The sequence below is a fragment of the Molossus molossus genome, unplaced genomic scaffold (assembly GCF_014108415.1).
Source record: "Molossus molossus isolate mMolMol1 unplaced genomic scaffold, mMolMol1.p scaffold_m16_p_7, whole genome shotgun sequence".
Lineage (NCBI taxonomy): Eukaryota > Metazoa > Chordata > Mammalia > Chiroptera > Molossidae > Molossus > Molossus molossus.
Genome location: NW_023425401.1, coordinates 107,376,030 through 107,393,990, shown reverse-complemented (window position 1 = coordinate 107,393,990; position 17,961 = coordinate 107,376,030). Strand labels below are relative to the sequence as shown.

Sequence of the window (17,961 nt, the reverse complement as noted above, 5' to 3'; positions counted from 1 at the left end):
TTGAAGTACTTTGTCCATTGTGTGATATTTTACAAAAGGTCCCAGGATGTGGTCTTTGGTCTGGTGTATTCTACAGCAGGTACAAGGATGTGATCAAACACTCCGGCGTCCTAGGAATGCCCTGTGACAGCGCAGCACAGTTTGGGACCGGTCCTCAGTGTAGAAACTTACAAAATCTGACTCTTGGTTGTCCTTTTTCCTGGTGTTTGTTTTTATTTTTTATTTTTCACAGAATCTGCCCTGCCTTCTGTCGTTGACCTTCTGCGGGGAAATCCTTGCCATTCCCAGGACAGAAGGTTCCCCGGATTTGACAAAGAGGAAGAACAGAGCCTGTGACCGGGAGGCGAATTCCAGCGACCGTCTGGGGCCCTGAGACCTTTCAACGCGCCAGAACTCAGGGCGTGTTTTCCTACCTTGTAACTACTGTCCCAAGAATATTCCTCAGGACCACAGTGATGTGCTTTAGTCATGCAGACCCTAATGATTATTTATTTACTTATTTTCACAAAATCGATCCGATTTCTAATGAAAATAAATACATGGATAAAAAAACCCTATAGCCCCACCGAGTCATTCTGCCACCTGTCAGGGATCTCCACAGGAGCCTGCCTCCTCCTTACTGAGGGTGGAGAGCAAGGTGGGAGGAGGGAGAGGCATGTCAGAACCAATCGGGGGCGTTCTCTCTGACAGAATTAGAAGGGCCGAGGGAGAGGTAAACAGGAGGTGACTTTATGTGGCCAGGTCTGTTTTCTTGGCACAGTGATGGGTGACCCCCCCATCACAGGCACCTGCACTGCCCAGCCTGGCCAGCCACGTGTGTCCCCCCATCACAGGCACCGGCACTGCCCAGCCTGGCCAGCCACGTGTGTCCCCCCATCACAGGCACCGGCAGTGCCCAGCCTGGCCAGCCACGTGTGTCCCCCCATCACAGGCACCGGCACTGCCCAGCCTGGCCAGCCACGTGTGTCCCCCCCATCACAGGCACCGGCACTGCCCAGCCTGGCCAGCCACGTGTGTCCCCCCATCACAGGCACCGGCAGTGCCCAGCCTGGCCAGCCACGTGTGTCCCTCACTTGGGAAAACACTGGCAGAGCCCAAGGGGCATCAGAGAGGTAAGGAGCAACTCTGTCAGCAGTGTTACAGAAGAGGAAAAGGATCCTTTTACACGAAGCCAGCATAACTTAGAATACATTTTCTGTTTTGACCATCTGATAGCATCTCAATAAGAAGGAAATGCACAGGAGCAGAAAGAACCCGAGACCTAAGGGTGGACAGCTTGAATTCCAATCTGCAGGTGGCTACAAAGCACACACGCTGGTGTGAGTGTGAGTGTGCAGCTCTGGTCCATCACTCCATCCCTTCCATACCCAGGCCATCAGACGCCCTGTTGTTCCCAGCGGGGGGGCATGCGCTGTTTGCAAAGATGCACATACTACTTCCTTGGTTGCTGTTTTTTATTTATTTATTTTTGTTAATCTTCTCCCAAGGATATTTTCCCATTGCTTTTTAGAGAGAGTGGAGGGGAGGGCGTTCAGGTGGGGGGAGAGAGAGAGAGAAACATTGATGTGAGAAAGACACATCTGTTAGTTGCCTCCTGCACGCACCTTGACCAGGACTGGGGAATCAAACCTGCAACCCAGGTGCATGCCCTTGACTGGGAATCCAACCCGACACCCTTTGGTACACGGGATGACGCTCAACCAACCGAGCCACACCAGCCAGGGCCACATACTTCATTTTCAGCGGTATTTTCCATCCGATATCCTTTTGAAGTAAGTTTGCAGCGGATTCAACAAATTGAATAATAACTGGACACCTTCCTCAAACTGAGGTTTCTTCCTGGGGTGTGGCAACTTCTCTAACAAAATGCGTTCACGAGAGCCACCGAGTCCGGCCCCCACTGCGGGTTTCTTGTTCGTTCGTTTGTTTTTAGTCCGCTTTTACAGTTGCAAGAAGGTTGATCGACTGCCCTCATGTTTAGAAGGAAGCGTCTCTGTCTCCGTGAGCTTCCTTTGCAAGCGTATTGCCACGGCCTTCCCGTTGCAGACCTCCCCACCTAACGGCTTTATTGCTTTTTGTAAGTTGTTTTGTTTGTTGTTGGTGGTGCATTATTTGGGTATTGATTTCTTTTTCTTTTGGTAACCTTATTTACAAGGGCTCACCCAGGGGGCTGCTAGTAAGCTTCTCACTTCTTTGGTGAGTGAATCTCAATCTTGGCCACACACCCGACTCACGTGGGGAGGTTTCACATCGATGGACATCTGCATCGCACCCCCAGGGCGTCAGATGTCATCGCTCAGGGGTGCAGCCTGGATATGGGGGTTTCTGAAAGCTCCCCAGGTAATTTGAAAGTGCACCTGAGATTGAGAACCACTGTACTCAGTGAATCCTTTCAAACTTCACTGTGCACATGATCAAGTCACCTGGGAATCCTGCTACGATGGAGATGCTGGCACAATGCGTCTGGGGCGAGGGCCCGAGAGCCCGCGTTTCTCACAAGCTGCCAGACGATCCTCATGCTGCTGGTCGAGGGCCCCCCTTCCCAAGGCACCAGATGCAACGATGCACTTCAAATACCCTCTGTCCAAAGCAGGACTCTTCCCTTTGACCTCTCTCTGTCCTATAACCTGCGCAGACTCAAGCGAGACACGATTCGCAGCTAGCGACGGCCTTCTGCGCACATTCTCTTGTGTTGTCTCTGACTATCTGACGGCGAGGTTCTCCTGCTACTCTCACACGAGAGACCATCGGGACAAAAACAACATCCTCGGATCCAGAATGATGGGCTTAGGCTCCCAGAAACTAGGGTGCACTCACTGGTGTGGGGACCCACTTAGAATCCCAGAGTTGGCACGAAGATTCCTTTAAACTGAGGACATTTGCAGATGCAGAAAGCAATCTTTTTGGAGCTTCTGCTCTCTGACGAAACGTAGAAACTTCTGGGAAATAAGGGTGCCATAAATTCTCTCTCCTGAGCGGTCTCATTCCCAGGAAGGAGACCGACAGTAAATCTACCATAAATCCCTTCCCCGGGGAGCTTATGGCTTAAAGACAGAAATACCACTCACACCAGTATGAACAAGCGTTATCACTACGTTCTTCTCTCTCGTTTGTCCTCTCTGAAACCCATTTTTCTATCCACAGAAGCCTCTTTCTCCTCTCTGCCTTTTCCCTAGTCAGTAAGGTCTATACGTCTCTGACTTTAACCATTTATTAAATTATTTTGTAAGCATACAAATGAATACACTTTCTTCTTCAGTTAGTCTTTCATCAGTTTAATTTGCAGGCCCCATTCACTGGACGTAAGAGGGTAGAGGAAAAGTTTTTCCTCCCTGACACTAAGCCACCGGAGGCTGCTATTCCATGACTGTCCCTTACATCTTTGTCCTTCTCTGTCCCATGTCCAGCCCCCTGCCCCCCTTTCTCTCCCATGTTCCCATTCACCTAAAGGGGAAAAAAAAAAAATCAAATCATGTTATCTAACCAAGCCTTCTGCCTCAGAGTTCAGAAGCTATTTTCCGTCCTTTTAATTGAGTTCGTATTTCTTCATCTACATTTCCGCAGTTATGGCAATTAATCTGGAATTCCAATTACGGAGTAAATTATGGTGATGAGATTCGATACGGCCAACACCAGGTAAGAACTCTGCCCAAGCGCAGCACACATTTTCCTGTAAATCGATCTTATGCTTTGCAGTACAGGCCGACCATAACACCTGGGGTGCAGAAATTTGATTTGAACACTGAATAGCAACAGAAATGTTCTCTGCATTCTGTTTCATCAATCACAGCAGTCCAAAGAATAAAACGGTGATGCATAAAGCATGATTTAAAACTAAACAAAACAAAGCAAGTGAACCTAAACTGTTTGGCCCTTGCAACTGTATCTTGCAGACCACACAGCAAAGCATTTGCTGATTAAGACAGAATGAGTATGAACTCATACTGGCCCAAAGTAGCACTAAAGTGGACACTAATTTCTCGGCAGCCGGCTGAGCCCACGCATGCTCCTAGGCTCATGCAGGGAGGACCTGAAATGGCACAGACACCCCTTCGCCGCCAAGATCCTACGTTACCCCCACCCACTCTGGCATTTGGAAGAATTTATCTGGGAAGCCTGTTCCCGGGAGCCCTGATGGCTGTCTTTTCTCAGCTCAGATTTGCATTCCTGTTTTTCCCCCCGTCTCAGCGTTAGGAATGCTTCCCTCTGTGTCAGCCCACGAGGAACCAGCCGCGTGTGATTCTAGCGACATTCACGGAGGGGAATTCTTCAGAGGCGCCCTGGCACACAGCACCCCTCATCGTGGTACGGGGACCCCGGTGCGAGGAACAATTGTGCAGTCTGTAAACGGGCTATTTCTCTCGAAGCTTCGTAAAGCCTGGCCGGGGTCACGGTGAGCGCTGTGCTTCAAGCCGAGCCATGCGCAGGCGGGGGGCTGGAATCCACCAAAGCCACACCGAGGTGAGGAAATGTGGCACATTTGACATTCCGGTGGGGGAGGACACTCAAGCCTCCCAGCAGATTGTGTCTCATATAACAGTGACCTCACTGGTAATATTGTTGCAGCTAAACTTAGCAAAGCTTGCTACGTGTCTGTAACTGCCCAGTGCTTACATACATCTCTCAAATAGAATTCTACGGGTTAGGTCTTATGATCTCCATTATTAGACACGGGGGGACTGAGGAATGAGGTCGGGAAACCTGCCCACGTATGACCTGCTGCTGAGGGCACTGAGGGTATTGCCACCCAGGCCTCATACCACCCTGCCTCCCACCTTGTCCTAGTCCTGTCTTGCGCATCAGCAACATCACACGTTGCTCTGGAGACACACTGAATGTTAGACTTGGAGGCCACGCAGAGAGCGCACCCTGCTCCGCCACCATGTGGTGACAAAGCCGAGGCTCACCGAAGTGAGCCCAATCGCCCAGGGTTAGTTTGGGTAGAGTGAGGAGTAGGACCTGTGGGCTCCCTGCCACTCCCTGTTACGAGGACACTGAATTTGCATTCGATTCGCAGGCAATGGCGACATCCTTCCACCTCAGCCCTGTGCTTTCAAAGTGCGTGTTTTATCAACATCAGAGGTGGGACTCCCTCCACCGAGCTTTGGAAGCCTAAATGCACCCCTTCAGAACCCGGAAGGCTGCGGGATCATTCCTATAAACTGAGCGTTGGAGATGACATCTCTCTATTGCTTCAGGTGTAGCTTTCCGTCTGACCTTCGAACCTGGACGAAGGGGCTGCAAACCAGAGCGTCGCAAAGGCAGAGCGAGGGAGGGATTTGATCAGACCGCTCAACAGGCACGTTGCAGCCCGCAGTTGAGGCTTCTCATCATGTCACTGAGATGAAGAAGAGCCAATAATTCCCACGTCCCTCACCTTTGGCTCGTTTGCTCCTGCCACTGGGCGAGAATGACGGTGGAGGCTTTGGACACTCGATATGTATTTACATGGTGCTGAGAACCCTCGTACCCACACATTCCTTTGCTCTGACTTCTCCCACCACATTACCAGCGAGGTGCTGCTATTAACCCCGCTTGACAGGTGGAGAGACGGAGGCTTACAGAAATACGGCAGTCTGCCCGAGGCTGTTTTTGACTTTACCTGAGTCCAAGTGGTCCAAGTGCCAGGGGTCGGTGGCGGACGACATGGGTGAGAGGGTGAGCGGGGATGTCCCGCAGTTGGACTCGACCAGCTCGCCCTGGACGTGGACCTGCGCCGAGGCGTTGGTTTGCCTCAGGGCCGCCTTGAGAGGGGCGATCTGGTTGAACTGAACCCTGGAGAGGCACCCAGTGAATCCCGGGGTGTTGTATTTGTGGATCTCTTGGTCGATGTTCCCTGTTTCTGAAAGACAAAGAAAGAGAAGGTAAAAATCTCACCACGCACATGATAACCCAGCTGTGAAACAGGCTGGTCTTTGGACGCTCGGGTCCAAGTCTCACCCTTAGGTTTCGGGTTAAGATGTTATGATCTTTTAGGTGAGATATTAATGACTTGGTAAGCCTTAGGGTTAGGGACTTCACTCGAAAAGAACCTTCTGGGCTACCAGAGGACCTGGTAGGGCGAGGGCAGGCTTCCCAATCACACCACAGCAAACGAGCAGGCTCAAAGCTGGATGTCTCTGAGGGTTCCCAAAGTAAGGGGGTGCCCTCTGCTTAAAGAGCTGTCCGCCCCTGCGTGTCCCCCCGGAGCTGACCCCCAGGGAGGGCTCACAGACAAGGCAGATGGTGAGAGGGGAGCCCAGGCAGTGGGTTGTGATGGTGGGTCCCGGACCAGGGGAGCAGTGGGAAGGAGCGGGGTGCCAGGCCCATCGGGGGTGTGAGCACGGGTGGCAACCTCAGGCCCGTGGGCAGAGGCGGGGGGCTGGGCTGTAAGGACACTTTCCATCCCTTAGGGCCACTTTCCCTCTGCGCACTCTCTTTCCGGCTTTTGCCCTTCCGTGTTTTCTCTCTACTGGGGAAGAAGAAATCCCCGTTTTTCCAACCATTGTTCCCTTCCTGAAAGGTGACTGGGTCACAAAGACCAGGGTGTTGATGTCCAGGAGGGCAGAAGCGGGATTCCCAGACCTGGACAGTATCCCCAAACCGGTTCACGTGCCTCTGCAGACACCTGACTGAACCCCACCCCCTGGCGCAGGGCGACGCAGCGTCAACACTGTGGTGCTCCTGGTCCTCATTGTGCCAACTCTGGGCCGCGTGGTGCTGAGGATGTTTAGAGCTTCTTACAAACCACAGTTGGCACACGCGTGAGGTGCTGCCGTGAGCACTTTCGTGCATTATTTCACTAAGTCTCCTACCAACCCTCCAGGCTAGACAGGGTCATCCCCACTGCACGGTGGGGAAACCGAGGCTCAGAGACGGGAAGGCTTTGCCAATGAATAAATGTTTATGTTTCATGTAAAACCAGAGAATGCTTTGTGTTATTCTTAATTTCTGTCTGAAAAATGGACTCTACTGTTTTTATTTTTATGTGGACTTTTGGCATTTGCAGTCAGGGATTCTTTATAGAAAGGGCATAGTGAGGCTTATATGCCCTGGTCGGTTTGGCTCAGTGGTTGGAGTGTCAGCCCGTGGACCAGAGAGTCCTGGGTTCGGTTCCCACTAGGAGCACGTACAAAGAAAAAAAGGAATGTCACGGCTTGTAGAGGCTGCTCGGAGACCATGTTCCCTCGGCGAACTCCTGTCGCAGTTCTCAATAAAGAACCAAACTTCTTACGAGCATCTAACCAACGATGCCGAGACTAGCGCTTCCGTGCACCCGAGCTTATTACAAGTCAATTACACTAATTGATTGGGCTGGCCTCATACTGAAATCAAATATTAAAATACGTTTCCTGTAAGAAATCGCTTTCTGCGTGGAGCTGTCTGGGCCAAGCGCTTTCAACAATGCAGTTTTCAAAGAGGCCGTACAGTCACGACTGAAATTAAGTTCTCACGCGGTCATTAGCGCTTGGACGTCTGAGGGTCAGAGGGATGTGCGGTACAGGAAACAGCCACGCAGAATCCTGACGTGATTCCTGGGGAGACCTTACGGGGGAAGGCCCCCGACAGTGCTCAGGAGCACGCAGCGGTTACATTCGCGGAGCTTAGCCTGCCGGCCACTTGTTCTCCTTCAGCGGCCGGACAGCAGGGGACAGGCAGGAGGCAGGCGACGCGGAGAGAGACAGGGCCCCTGAACCAGGGACGCGGGGGAATGAAGCCAGCGCCCCACTCCGCTGCCCCCCAGAACGGGGCCCCAGGCCGGGGACATGTATGAGCAGCTCCTCGGGGACGGGCTCACGCTCCGGTGTGGACTCCCCCAAAGAGGCCCCTCTTTCCTTGGAGACCGTTTGAATTCATCGTATGTTCTTGTACATCCCATGATATCTGTTCGTCAGCTGACTTTTGGGATGTTTTCCATTTTTCATAGTTTTTTGTCAAAATTCTTTTTTGGGGGGAGGTGATATTATAAACTATAAACTTAATTTATTTTTGTTTTTTTACTTTTTGTGAAAAAGAGGCCAAAAGATCCTAGAACGTTAGTGCGACTTGGAATGTCGATGATAGAAGACTCTGGGTAAGGATCTACTGTGGTAGGGGCTGGAGGGTCATCCTTTTGAGACTTTGTGGGAACAGTAGGGGGTGGCAGACCCTGGTCCCCATCCCAGCAGGCTCACCTCTGCTCTGCAGAGACTGCTGGTCCCACGGGCCCCAAACCCCCCTCCCCCAACCCCTCTCCCACCCCCAGTCTCTTCCTTGTACACTTGGGAAGAAAGTGTCCCAGTGGGGACACGGGGGATGCTTTTAGGTAATTCGCAGACTGGATGTTAAATACCATCCACCGCAGAGCGAGGACGTTATTTCCTTCTTCGTTCTCTTTCAGCCTTTCAGAGGCTCGGCGCGGGGCTGGACTTCTTCACCCCCCCAAAGCTTACTACTCTCTGACCAAGACAGAGCAGACCTCAGACCTGGATGCGTCAGCGGGCAAAAGTACTGAATTTCATAAGAGTTCCATAAAACCTTTTTTTTTTTACCTTATTGTTATAGCATGTCATACCTGCCTCTCATTTTATGGTTGCAATCCCAAGTTCCCTCTTAACATCAAGGTTTCCTTTGGACATATATTTACTTAAGTAAAAATGGTGAGTCCATTTAAAGAAAAATAGTAAGTAAGTAAAGGAGGTGACCAGAAATGGTGGAAATTGTGCCCCTGGTCCTCAGATCACTCTTTTTTTGGGGAGCAATGCTAGGGAAGGACTTGATTTTCCACCTCTGTTCCAGAGACATGGAATTCCTTCTTCCCTCCTCCCTCCACACTGAACCCCGCGATTATCTACCAGGTTAGAACATGGGGGTCTCCAGTGCTTCGAAAAGGGGGCTCCCAGGGCTCCTGGCTCTACCTGGACCAGGTGTGGTCCCTCCCTCTCCATCTGGGCTGGGACCTGAACTGTGCCCTGGCAGAGTCACAGTGACTTTGAGAGCAGAGCCCGGATGTCACTTATCTCTGCGTTTCTTGACGCGCCTACCACAGCGCCCGGCACGAAGCGAGGCTCCAGGGACCGCGTGCTCGGCTGTGACAGAGCCCCTATGCCCCCGTCGGTCAGAGGTCCGTCGTGTGGGTCGGGACCGACCACCATGGGGGTTCAGGTCCAGCAGAGCTCACTGTGGGCCCAGTCTGCCAGCCTCCTGTGTCACATGGTGTGGCACAAGGCCTCGAAAGGGGAAGGGAGGTAGCAGATTCAGATCTGACAGGCCGTGTGTGTATTTCCAGGAGCTGTCACCTGGAAACCCACCTCTCGAAAAGGCACTCGGCGTTGACCGTGGCCGTCAAGGCACTCACCTGTCAGTGCTGCCCGGCCCCGCGGAGTGAGCCCCACGGGCTCAGACCCGAGAAGAGGCTGGGTGAACCCAAGGGAGCGAGCAGGCGGATGTTCGACATCACTGCCTGGCTGAAACTTTAAATAGTTCTTGTCAAATCAGACTGAACTGAGGTACGTTTGAAAACAAGGCCAGGGTGCTGCTGGGCTGGCCACTGTCCTAAATTGGGTCTCCTGGGGTCGGGGTTGAGCACCCAGGTCTCACCCGAGGGAGGAGCTGATGTGGGTAATGAGGTGGCTACAATGTTCCCATTTGGCCATAATCAGATGGAGCCTGAATGGGTACCAGAATTTATTATTCCCAGAATAAACAAACGGGAAATAATCATAACACTCCCCCCAAAACCACAGCAACAAAAAAGCCAAGCATTAATCTCAAAAAGCAAAATAAAACCCCAATGCACCTCGCTCCTCAGTTCTAACATGATCGTACGGTAAACGTTAGGCAGGGCACTGACATGCTGGAGTCCGCATTCAAGGTCAGCTCCGGCTGTTCCGGGCTACATTTTTTGATCAGTGACATTTTCCTGACCGGCTGCCTTTGAAAAGATACACGACTAGAATTAAATCCACATCCATAGCTGATGTGTATCTCATGTGCTCCATGTTATTAACCCCTGAAAGAAAGGCGCTAACAAAATCTCACTGTATCATTCTGTGCTTTTCTCTCTCAGGGAGGAAGGCAGGACTGAAATATGCAGGCGTCATTTAAATAGTTCTTTACCATGACATTCGCGAACTCAATAACAAAGAGGCGAGTGCAGGGAGAAACAGGATCCCCCACCCCACCCCCACATTGGGAAGCTTTGTCTAAGGAGTGATAAAACAAAATTGGGTGTTTTTCAGAAACAGCAATAAAAAGAAATGTCTTCACGTGACTCTAGTCCACCTCACTATTTTGCAACAACAAAGGATCACGCTTTTCTTTGCATAAACGTATCACAGGCCCTGAACTTTGGAGGGTTACACACAAAGGCTGAAATTGTCATTCTCGTCCCTAAAATCTAGTCTGAAGACTGCAGACTTATGGTTGCTGGTTAATGTAATACAGTTGTGCTAAAACACAAAGGGGAAGCTATGACCCCTTGGGTGCTTCCAGAATGCATTTGGCATCACGCAGAAATACACATCTGGAGATACATTCTTCCCCTTTTCCTGAACGCTCCCAGTTGTCAGTTGTACGGCCGAGTGCCCGGTGCCCCTTTCCTGCAGCCTCAGGTGCCCTGCGGCTCAGCGTGACTTTTCAGGGCTAAGAATATCAGGCTCTGAAAGTAATAAGACCTTTCAGAAAAATGGACTTAGCTGTCAGTCACCCTGCGGAGCGGGGCACTGGGATTTACACGGTTAGAAATGCACGTCTGGGTTTGCCTCTCAGAGTCTTGGTGAATACGAGCGACGTGTCCCAGGTCTCTGCTGGTGGAGAACAGGGCACTAATGTGTGGTGGGGTCTCCCACGAATTTGAAATGAACAGATCTGCTTCTTAATGCGTTTTATTCAACGCCTGCATTTGAACTTGAAGCAACAGCAGTAGAAAGTGACCAAATCCTATGTATAAAATGACCCAACTGAAATGGGGTACAGAAGAATAATTTCTTTCTCTGTGTGCCCTGCTTCTGCCAAAACTTCTTAAAATTAAATTTACGGGGGTGACTTATTTATTTCTTTTTTGGGGGGTTTTGGAAAGTCTTATTAAATTGTTGTCAATACTATAAGGAGAGTGAGTCTAAGTTTTCAAGTTTTTCCCTTAATTCCTCTCCAAACCATGGAAGACTATTCCAGCCAAGACCTGCCCCTGGTTATCTGCAGCTAGCTCCCTGGGTAGCAGGGGACCTGGGCCCCGGGGACAGGCGCAGAGGGGGCTGACCTCACGCATGTCAAGGACAGCACAGTGCAGGGCAGGCTAGGAAAAGCGTGTTAACACACGTCTGCATTTCCAGATAATGTCAACTTGAATGATTCCGTAAAATAAAAAGGGGTTTCCTTCCTTTGTTCTTGATTGTACTGTACTTCCTACCCCAGGGGCCTCTAATGCTGTCTTACCCAAGAGGAAAAAAAAATGCTTTGAGGACTCAGATCGCATGAGAGGTAAACACTAAAACATCAGGACATGAGCGGCTGAGGCTGGGATGGAGAGAAATCGTTTTCCCAGCATGATGAGACCTGCCAGGTGTGCTGGGGGTCCCCTCGATGTGCTCTCTCTGTGACGTTGTGAACATAAGAAAGGATTCAGTTCTTGGGGCCCTGACATACGAAATGATGCTCAGAAGACAAAGAGTAAGTGCTTTGAGGTGGAACCAGACACTGGAGCAGATTGTAGCATGACTCGAACATTACAGTTATCCCCGCCTGACGCTACCCGGAGTGGAGTCCAGATGTGGACGGGCAGGCCGGCGGGCAGAGAAGCCAACTCATTATTTCCAGGATGGGGGAACAGCCCACTAGGCTGGGGGAACGGACAGAGGCATTTTACTAAGTCTCTTGTGACGCTCTCATGGTCCAGACGAGTATGTGTGGGCTCCCGATAGTAAGAGCAATCTGTTAAAGGTAGTCTGCAAAGGGCTGATTGTGTGTGGAATTCAATCGAAGGGTGAAAATTGGCTTCAGGGGAGAATTTTAGTGGTATGATTCCAGGCTGATATTTCATTTCATTTTATTATTATTATTTTTAATCCTCACCTGAGGATATTTTTCCATGTATCTTCATATATATAGAGAGAAACATTGATGTGAGAGAGACACATTGACTGCTTGCCTCCCGCACGACCCCGAGTAGGGCTGGAGATGAACTGAAACCCAGGTATGTGCCCTTGGCTGGAATCGAACCCGCGACTCTTTGGTCTACAGGCTGATGCTCAACCCGCTGAGCCAAACCAGACAGGGCCAGGCTGACATTTTATTACTTTACTAATTTGAATAAGAATGTCTGTGGCACATTGACCGATGTGTCATATGGCATTTCGTAGAAAGGGGCGTTTATATGTGAAATGACAGAGTCATGAGCCAAAGAGACTTTGCGAGGCTGAAATGACAACCTGGATTTAACTAGAACAGTTGAGCAGAAACCAATACCTAATTTCTATAATTGAAAATATCCCCCCACCCCCTGCAATCACCTTTCACTATCAACTTAGATAGGTCACAGCTAATAACAGCAGGCACCCTCCTCCCTGTCTCCCCCAAATACTCCAGCCCAAACAGGACTCCCAGATTTTCATTATAAGTGAGTTAGGAGTTCAGAGTGAGACGTGGTCGAGTCAAGGAAAGGATGGAGTCTAGAAGCTAACCTCAGGGGTGGTTTCTGAGACTGCCCCCTAGTGGTCAGAATGAGCCCAGACAGGTGTTCAATTCAGCACAGAGCCTTTGAGACAAGGTGGCAAGAACGCAGCTGGGTGTGTACAGCAGTCAGCCACCAAGCCTGAAGCCACATCACGTGACAGAGTCGAAGGCACTGCCAACGTTTACTACCCTGGCTTGCGGGATTCGGGTGGATTGGGACTCTGGGCAATATTGTGCGGGGACCTTCATTTTCAGCTCCGACTGTGCCGACTGCATGCTTCCCTTCCCGGCTGGGCACAGCCTCTAGTCCTGCCACTGTCTCCGCTCCTAGCTGCCTGTGCGTGCCCACGCCTGTCTCTCCTGCAGAAGGTGCCAATTACCGCGGCTGCAGCCCTGGGCCAAGAGGCCTTTTCCAGAACCGGCCTGGCCACTTTCTCTTGCTGTGCGCCCAGTTCAGAGGATATGGGAGGAGCTTCAAGTCCTTTCTGGGGCAACGGCATCCACCTCTTTTCTAAAATGTGTTTTAGAATCTAGGCATCGTGGGGAAATCGATCTGCCCGGAAAAGAAATTTTTCTGGAAAACTGAGGATTTACCTCTCCTGCCATGAGCACGTTTTGGGGTTTCTCACTGAATATCTGTCTAGAAGGCTTTCTTCAGCCCAGGAGACCCAACAGGAGCCCCTGTCCTGACTTTCGCAGACCCCAGTTTTGCCTTTGAGGGCCCTCTTTTCTCCATAACAGACATGATATTTTCAGACCGTGTTGCTATGAAGATGAAGATGTTAATGTATTAATACATTTTCTTCCACCTAAAAGTACATTTTTTTTTCTTTCTGGTTTTAAAAGAAATGGAAACATGTTCATGGGTGTCTAAATGACTGGGGGCCCAGGAACTGTGGCTACTGAGCCTCATGGATGTGTCGCCCCCTGCAGGATCCATGGAGGACTTCTCTTGATGGCTTGGGGCTTGACGAGGAACATTTTCTTTTGCAATGGAGACAGCTGCCACGTAGCCCCGGCTTTTTCCTTTTTGAATAAGGGACTGAATGCACCTTCCTTTGTCTCTGTCTTGGAGAGGTGGGGTAACAGCCGTGCTGCTGTCCTGGACAACCTGGCCCCCTTTCTGCAAGAGCAACTAGAAATCACAAACCCCTCGATGTCCTCTCCTTCTGAACGTCATCTTGCTCTCCACCAGCATTGTAAAACGTGGGAACAATGTTCACATAAAAGACCCTCTTCTTCAGAAGGTGACATGTCTTCAGTCATGATGCTACCTGCTGTCTGTACTTCTTCTCAATGTTTGGTTCTGGGCAAAACTCCACGGAAAAAAATATGCTTTTCATTTTACGGCAAGATTGATGCGAAAGTCTTACACAGATCAGCGTTCTCACGGAAACTTCGTCCATTCACTCAAGGATTTATCGAGTAAGTACTGCATGCTAGGCGGTAGGAATTGAGAACTGAAAGAGAGACCTTCAAGGACTATAATTTCATCTCATATAATATTGTATAGTCTGACAATATGCCGGGCAGCGATACTATTTGTTGTGCGAATGAGTGAACAAATGAATAGGTGCAAGACGGAAGGGCTCCTTCTTCAGGGTGAGCTCAAAATCCAGCTTATCAACTAGCAAAACATCACACCTTTCCTTACGGGAAGCCGGCTGCTCCGAACTGATGTTTCGCCAAGAAGATAGTGAGAGGAGGAGATCCTGTTTCAGACAGGACAGTCAGGGAGGGCCACTGCTGAGATTATGTGAGTCCCAAACCACGTTCAGGAAAGCCACGTACTCAGGGGAAGAGCATTCGAGGCACAAGGAACAGAAACTGCAAAGGCCTGGAGGAAACCCCTGCATGTGTGTCCCGGCTTCGCCTTAAAGGTTGAAAGCAGGGGCGGGAGCGAGGGTGCACCTGCTTGCCCAGGTGCAGACGGGGTGATTTTCAAGCTTCCTGTCAGCAGCCCTGCGTTCAGTGTGGCGTGTGCGCACGAGGGTGCCCCTGGTGGGCGGGGTGAGGCAGCTCTGCGGCCCTGCAGCCTGACAGCCCGGACGCTGGAGGGACAGGTGGGTAGACGGAGGCCTGGACTGGACACTTGAAGACTGGAGGGCAATGGTGGCACCTGCTGCGGGTTGAGTCAGGTTCCCCTAGGGCAGTGGTTCTCCACCTTCCTAATGCCGGACCCTTCAACACAGCTCCTCGTGTTGTATCTGCACGTGGGTGGACCCGCCCGGAGACGGATAGAGGAGCAGTGTCTCGGTTCCTAAGACCATCGGAACTGAGTGGTCTTAGGCGACCCCTGTGAAAAGGTCATTTGACCCCCAAGGGGGTCGCAACCCACAGGTTAAGAACCGCTGCGCCCAAAGGCTATGCTGACGTTCTAACCCCTGGTACCTGTGAATGGGACCTTTTTTGGAAGTCGGGTCCCTGCACATGTGATCAACTTAAGACAAGGCAATACTTGATGGGGGGGGGGCGCGGCTAATCCAATGACTGGTGTCCATATAAGAGGAGGAGAAGAGAGACGCACATGGGGAGGAGGCCACCAGAAGGCGGAGGCAGAGGGGAGCCGAGGCAGGCCCAGCATTGCCACAGCCACCAGAGGGCAGGAGAGAGCACATCCTTCCCCCAGTGCCCCAGGAACCCAACCTCAACGCCTGGATTTCAGACTGTGCGCCTCCAGGCCCTGAGACCTGTTGTTCAAACCGCCTGGTCTGTGGGACCTGGCGACAGAGCCCTAGGGACCAAGCCTGATGCCGAAAACTGTGAAACCCCAGTCAGCGTGCACCCCAGAAAGGAGGCAGGCAAGGGGGACAGATGAAGCATTCACCCCAAAGAAACTGAGTTTGCCTTAAAGAAACACGTTTAAAATGAGATAGTTAACGTTACGGGCAAGCTGAAGTCTCTCTCCAGCCCAAACCAGGAACCTGTGCGTGTCTCGAGCAAGAGGAGGCCTGCTACGGAGAGTCAAAGCAATGCCTCTTCGTGCGCATCTGAGCTTAGTTAATAAACTCGCAAGCCCTTTACAAACTAATACAAATATTGGAACAGTGACAGGGATCATTCTGGTGTTCTTGGGAGTCACTCCTGTAAATTTGGGGCTCCTGCTCCGCCACGTCTTGTGCACACAGAGCCTAGACGCTTGTACTGACTCACTATCATGAAAGTGTTTATTTCTTCAGACTTGAGGAATTTTATAAAGAAGTTGATCCAATAATTATAGGGGTTTGTGGGTATTCCGCCGGTTCTGTTGGGAGCTCCACTTCTCACCTCCAGGGGGCGCGCTTTCTGTGGTGGCTGCTGGTGGGGGCTGTTCTCTAAACAGGGCTTGGAGAAGCAGTTTCTTCCATTGGTTGGGTTCTTGGGGCACTGGGGGAGGGATGTGCTCTCTCCTGCCCTCTGGTGGTTGTGGCAATGCTGGGCATTCCTTTTCACCTCCCAAATGCTTGGTGGCCTCTGAGTTCCTTCTCCTCCTCCTTCTCCCCCTCCCTACCTTCCCTGGAATGTTTAAGGTGAGCTGGAGAGCATGACCTTGGCCAAGGCGAGGCCTGGGATCCATGTGTTCATTTCAGAGCAGAGACCTGGTATTTGGTTCACCCTGTAGTTTCGTCCCCCCCTAAGCTTCCCAGGAAGTGGGAGGTCTCCATCTCTCAGTGCCTCAGCTCCAGTACTTCCCACCACTTTGAAGGAGTCTGAACCATTCTCCTGGAAGCTAGGGATTATAGGTCACCCTTTCTAAAGCTTTCTTCTGCTAAGAAACTTCACTGCATTTTTCACATCTGGAGAAGAGTTCTCAACTACGGAGCAAACTCCAAATCCTTTAGAGTGATGACCCCTCTAACGGCATCAGGACTCAGGTGTGCACCTGAGTGTCCTGAACTAAACGCATAGAACCGACAATGCGGATGATCTCCGATCCGCCCCAGGCAGCGAGAGGCATCTCCTCTGCAGGCAGTCTAGACGGAGGGACCTGGGTAAAATCCACACAGCAAAAGACAACGCGAGACACCAAAAAACACCCTGCGGGTTGAAGACCTCGACATGGCCCTAGTGAATGTGTTCTGTAGGGCCTTCCAGAAGGAAAGACAACCTTCCCTCCGAGGGAACCGGCAGCCTCTCATCCGTCCAGCAGTGTAACCGCCCATGCCTTCGATGTCCGCATTCTGACCACGGTCCGCCCCAGGCGAATGGCACACACACAAAGAATGGACGGCACATACAAATCACCCTGCGGAGACGATGGGAACTTCCAGATCTCCCTATGAAAAGACAGAACACTTCCTTCAACTGCAGCATAGAAAATGCACCTTAATTGTGGTATCCTTATTTGCATTTAAGAAGGGAGGCTTTGCCCCTGTTGCAACCGTAGGGAGAATTGCAGAAGAGCTGAGGGGGCCTCATATTTTTCTCCTTTTGCACCAATAGTCGGACACGGGAAAACCATCTGAACGATAGTAGCTGACACCTCAGGCATGTATTGATGCCTTGCGCTGAGCTATTCACACGCGTTCCCTTCTTTAATTCTTGTAGCCCCGCTGAGCAATAGGTGCTATTATTATCTTCCTTTTCATCTTACAGAGGAAGCAGGTGCCTGGAGAAGCTACGTATCTTAACCCTTCTTGTACCCCAATTCTCTAACGCATCCCTGATCATTGAAAGAACGCCCACAAGCTGACGGCTGGACGTATATGATAAGGGAGGCCGGTTCTATTCCCAGAAACGTAAACGAAGGTATGCAGCCCTTAGTTGTGGTTTCTCAAGGTGCAGCCTGGACACCCCAGTAAGTGGACGAGACACTGGTGGGCTCCTGGTGGCGGAGGGGGCAGCCTCCACTCATGCATTCAATCTCCAAGGTCACCAATATGCCCCTTTGTCCCGTTTCCTCTGACGCCTGCCTCTGGCCATGCCAGTTCTCCCGGGAGCCTCCTGGCCGCCTGCCGCTTGCATGTTTCTTCCCGTTTCACCCCCACCTTGCCCTCCGAGGAAAGTTTCCAAAGCTCGGAGGAGTCCCCTCCCTCCCCTTCCGCGGCTGCCTCTACTGGAAAGAACGTGCTCCTCAGGTGACAAACGACATCCTCCATGCTCTGACACCTGCCTGTCTTTCCAGCCCCAGGTCTGCTGGTCCACGCACACCCTCCAGTGGTCCAACCACCTTGAACCACCTCCAGGCGGAGCCAGGCGCACCCTGTTGGTCTCCCCGGAGTAGCAAGAGTAACAGAGCGTATACATTCATGAAACCACAGGTTTCTCCTGCTAGACTGGAAGCTTCTTCCACAAGAAGGCACGTGTCTCCCTCACATGGTAGAGCGCCCGGAACCTGGGCCCCACAGGTCG

The 17,961-nt window shown here is 51.3% G+C and overlaps 1 protein-coding gene across 1 annotated transcript in view; it reads right to left on the bottom strand.

The window, feature by feature from the left end:
- The window catches only part of CNTNAP2 (contactin associated protein 2), a 1,693,809-nt gene that overhangs the window by 15,988 nt on the left and 1,659,860 nt on the right, over nt 1-17,961 (bottom strand). Inside the window, exon 22 of the mRNA XM_036246733.1 lies at nt 5,603-5,842. Coding sequence (XP_036102626.1) covers nt 5,603-5,842 — 240 coding nt within the window. The remainder of the gene's footprint in view (nt 1-5,602; nt 5,843-17,961) is intronic.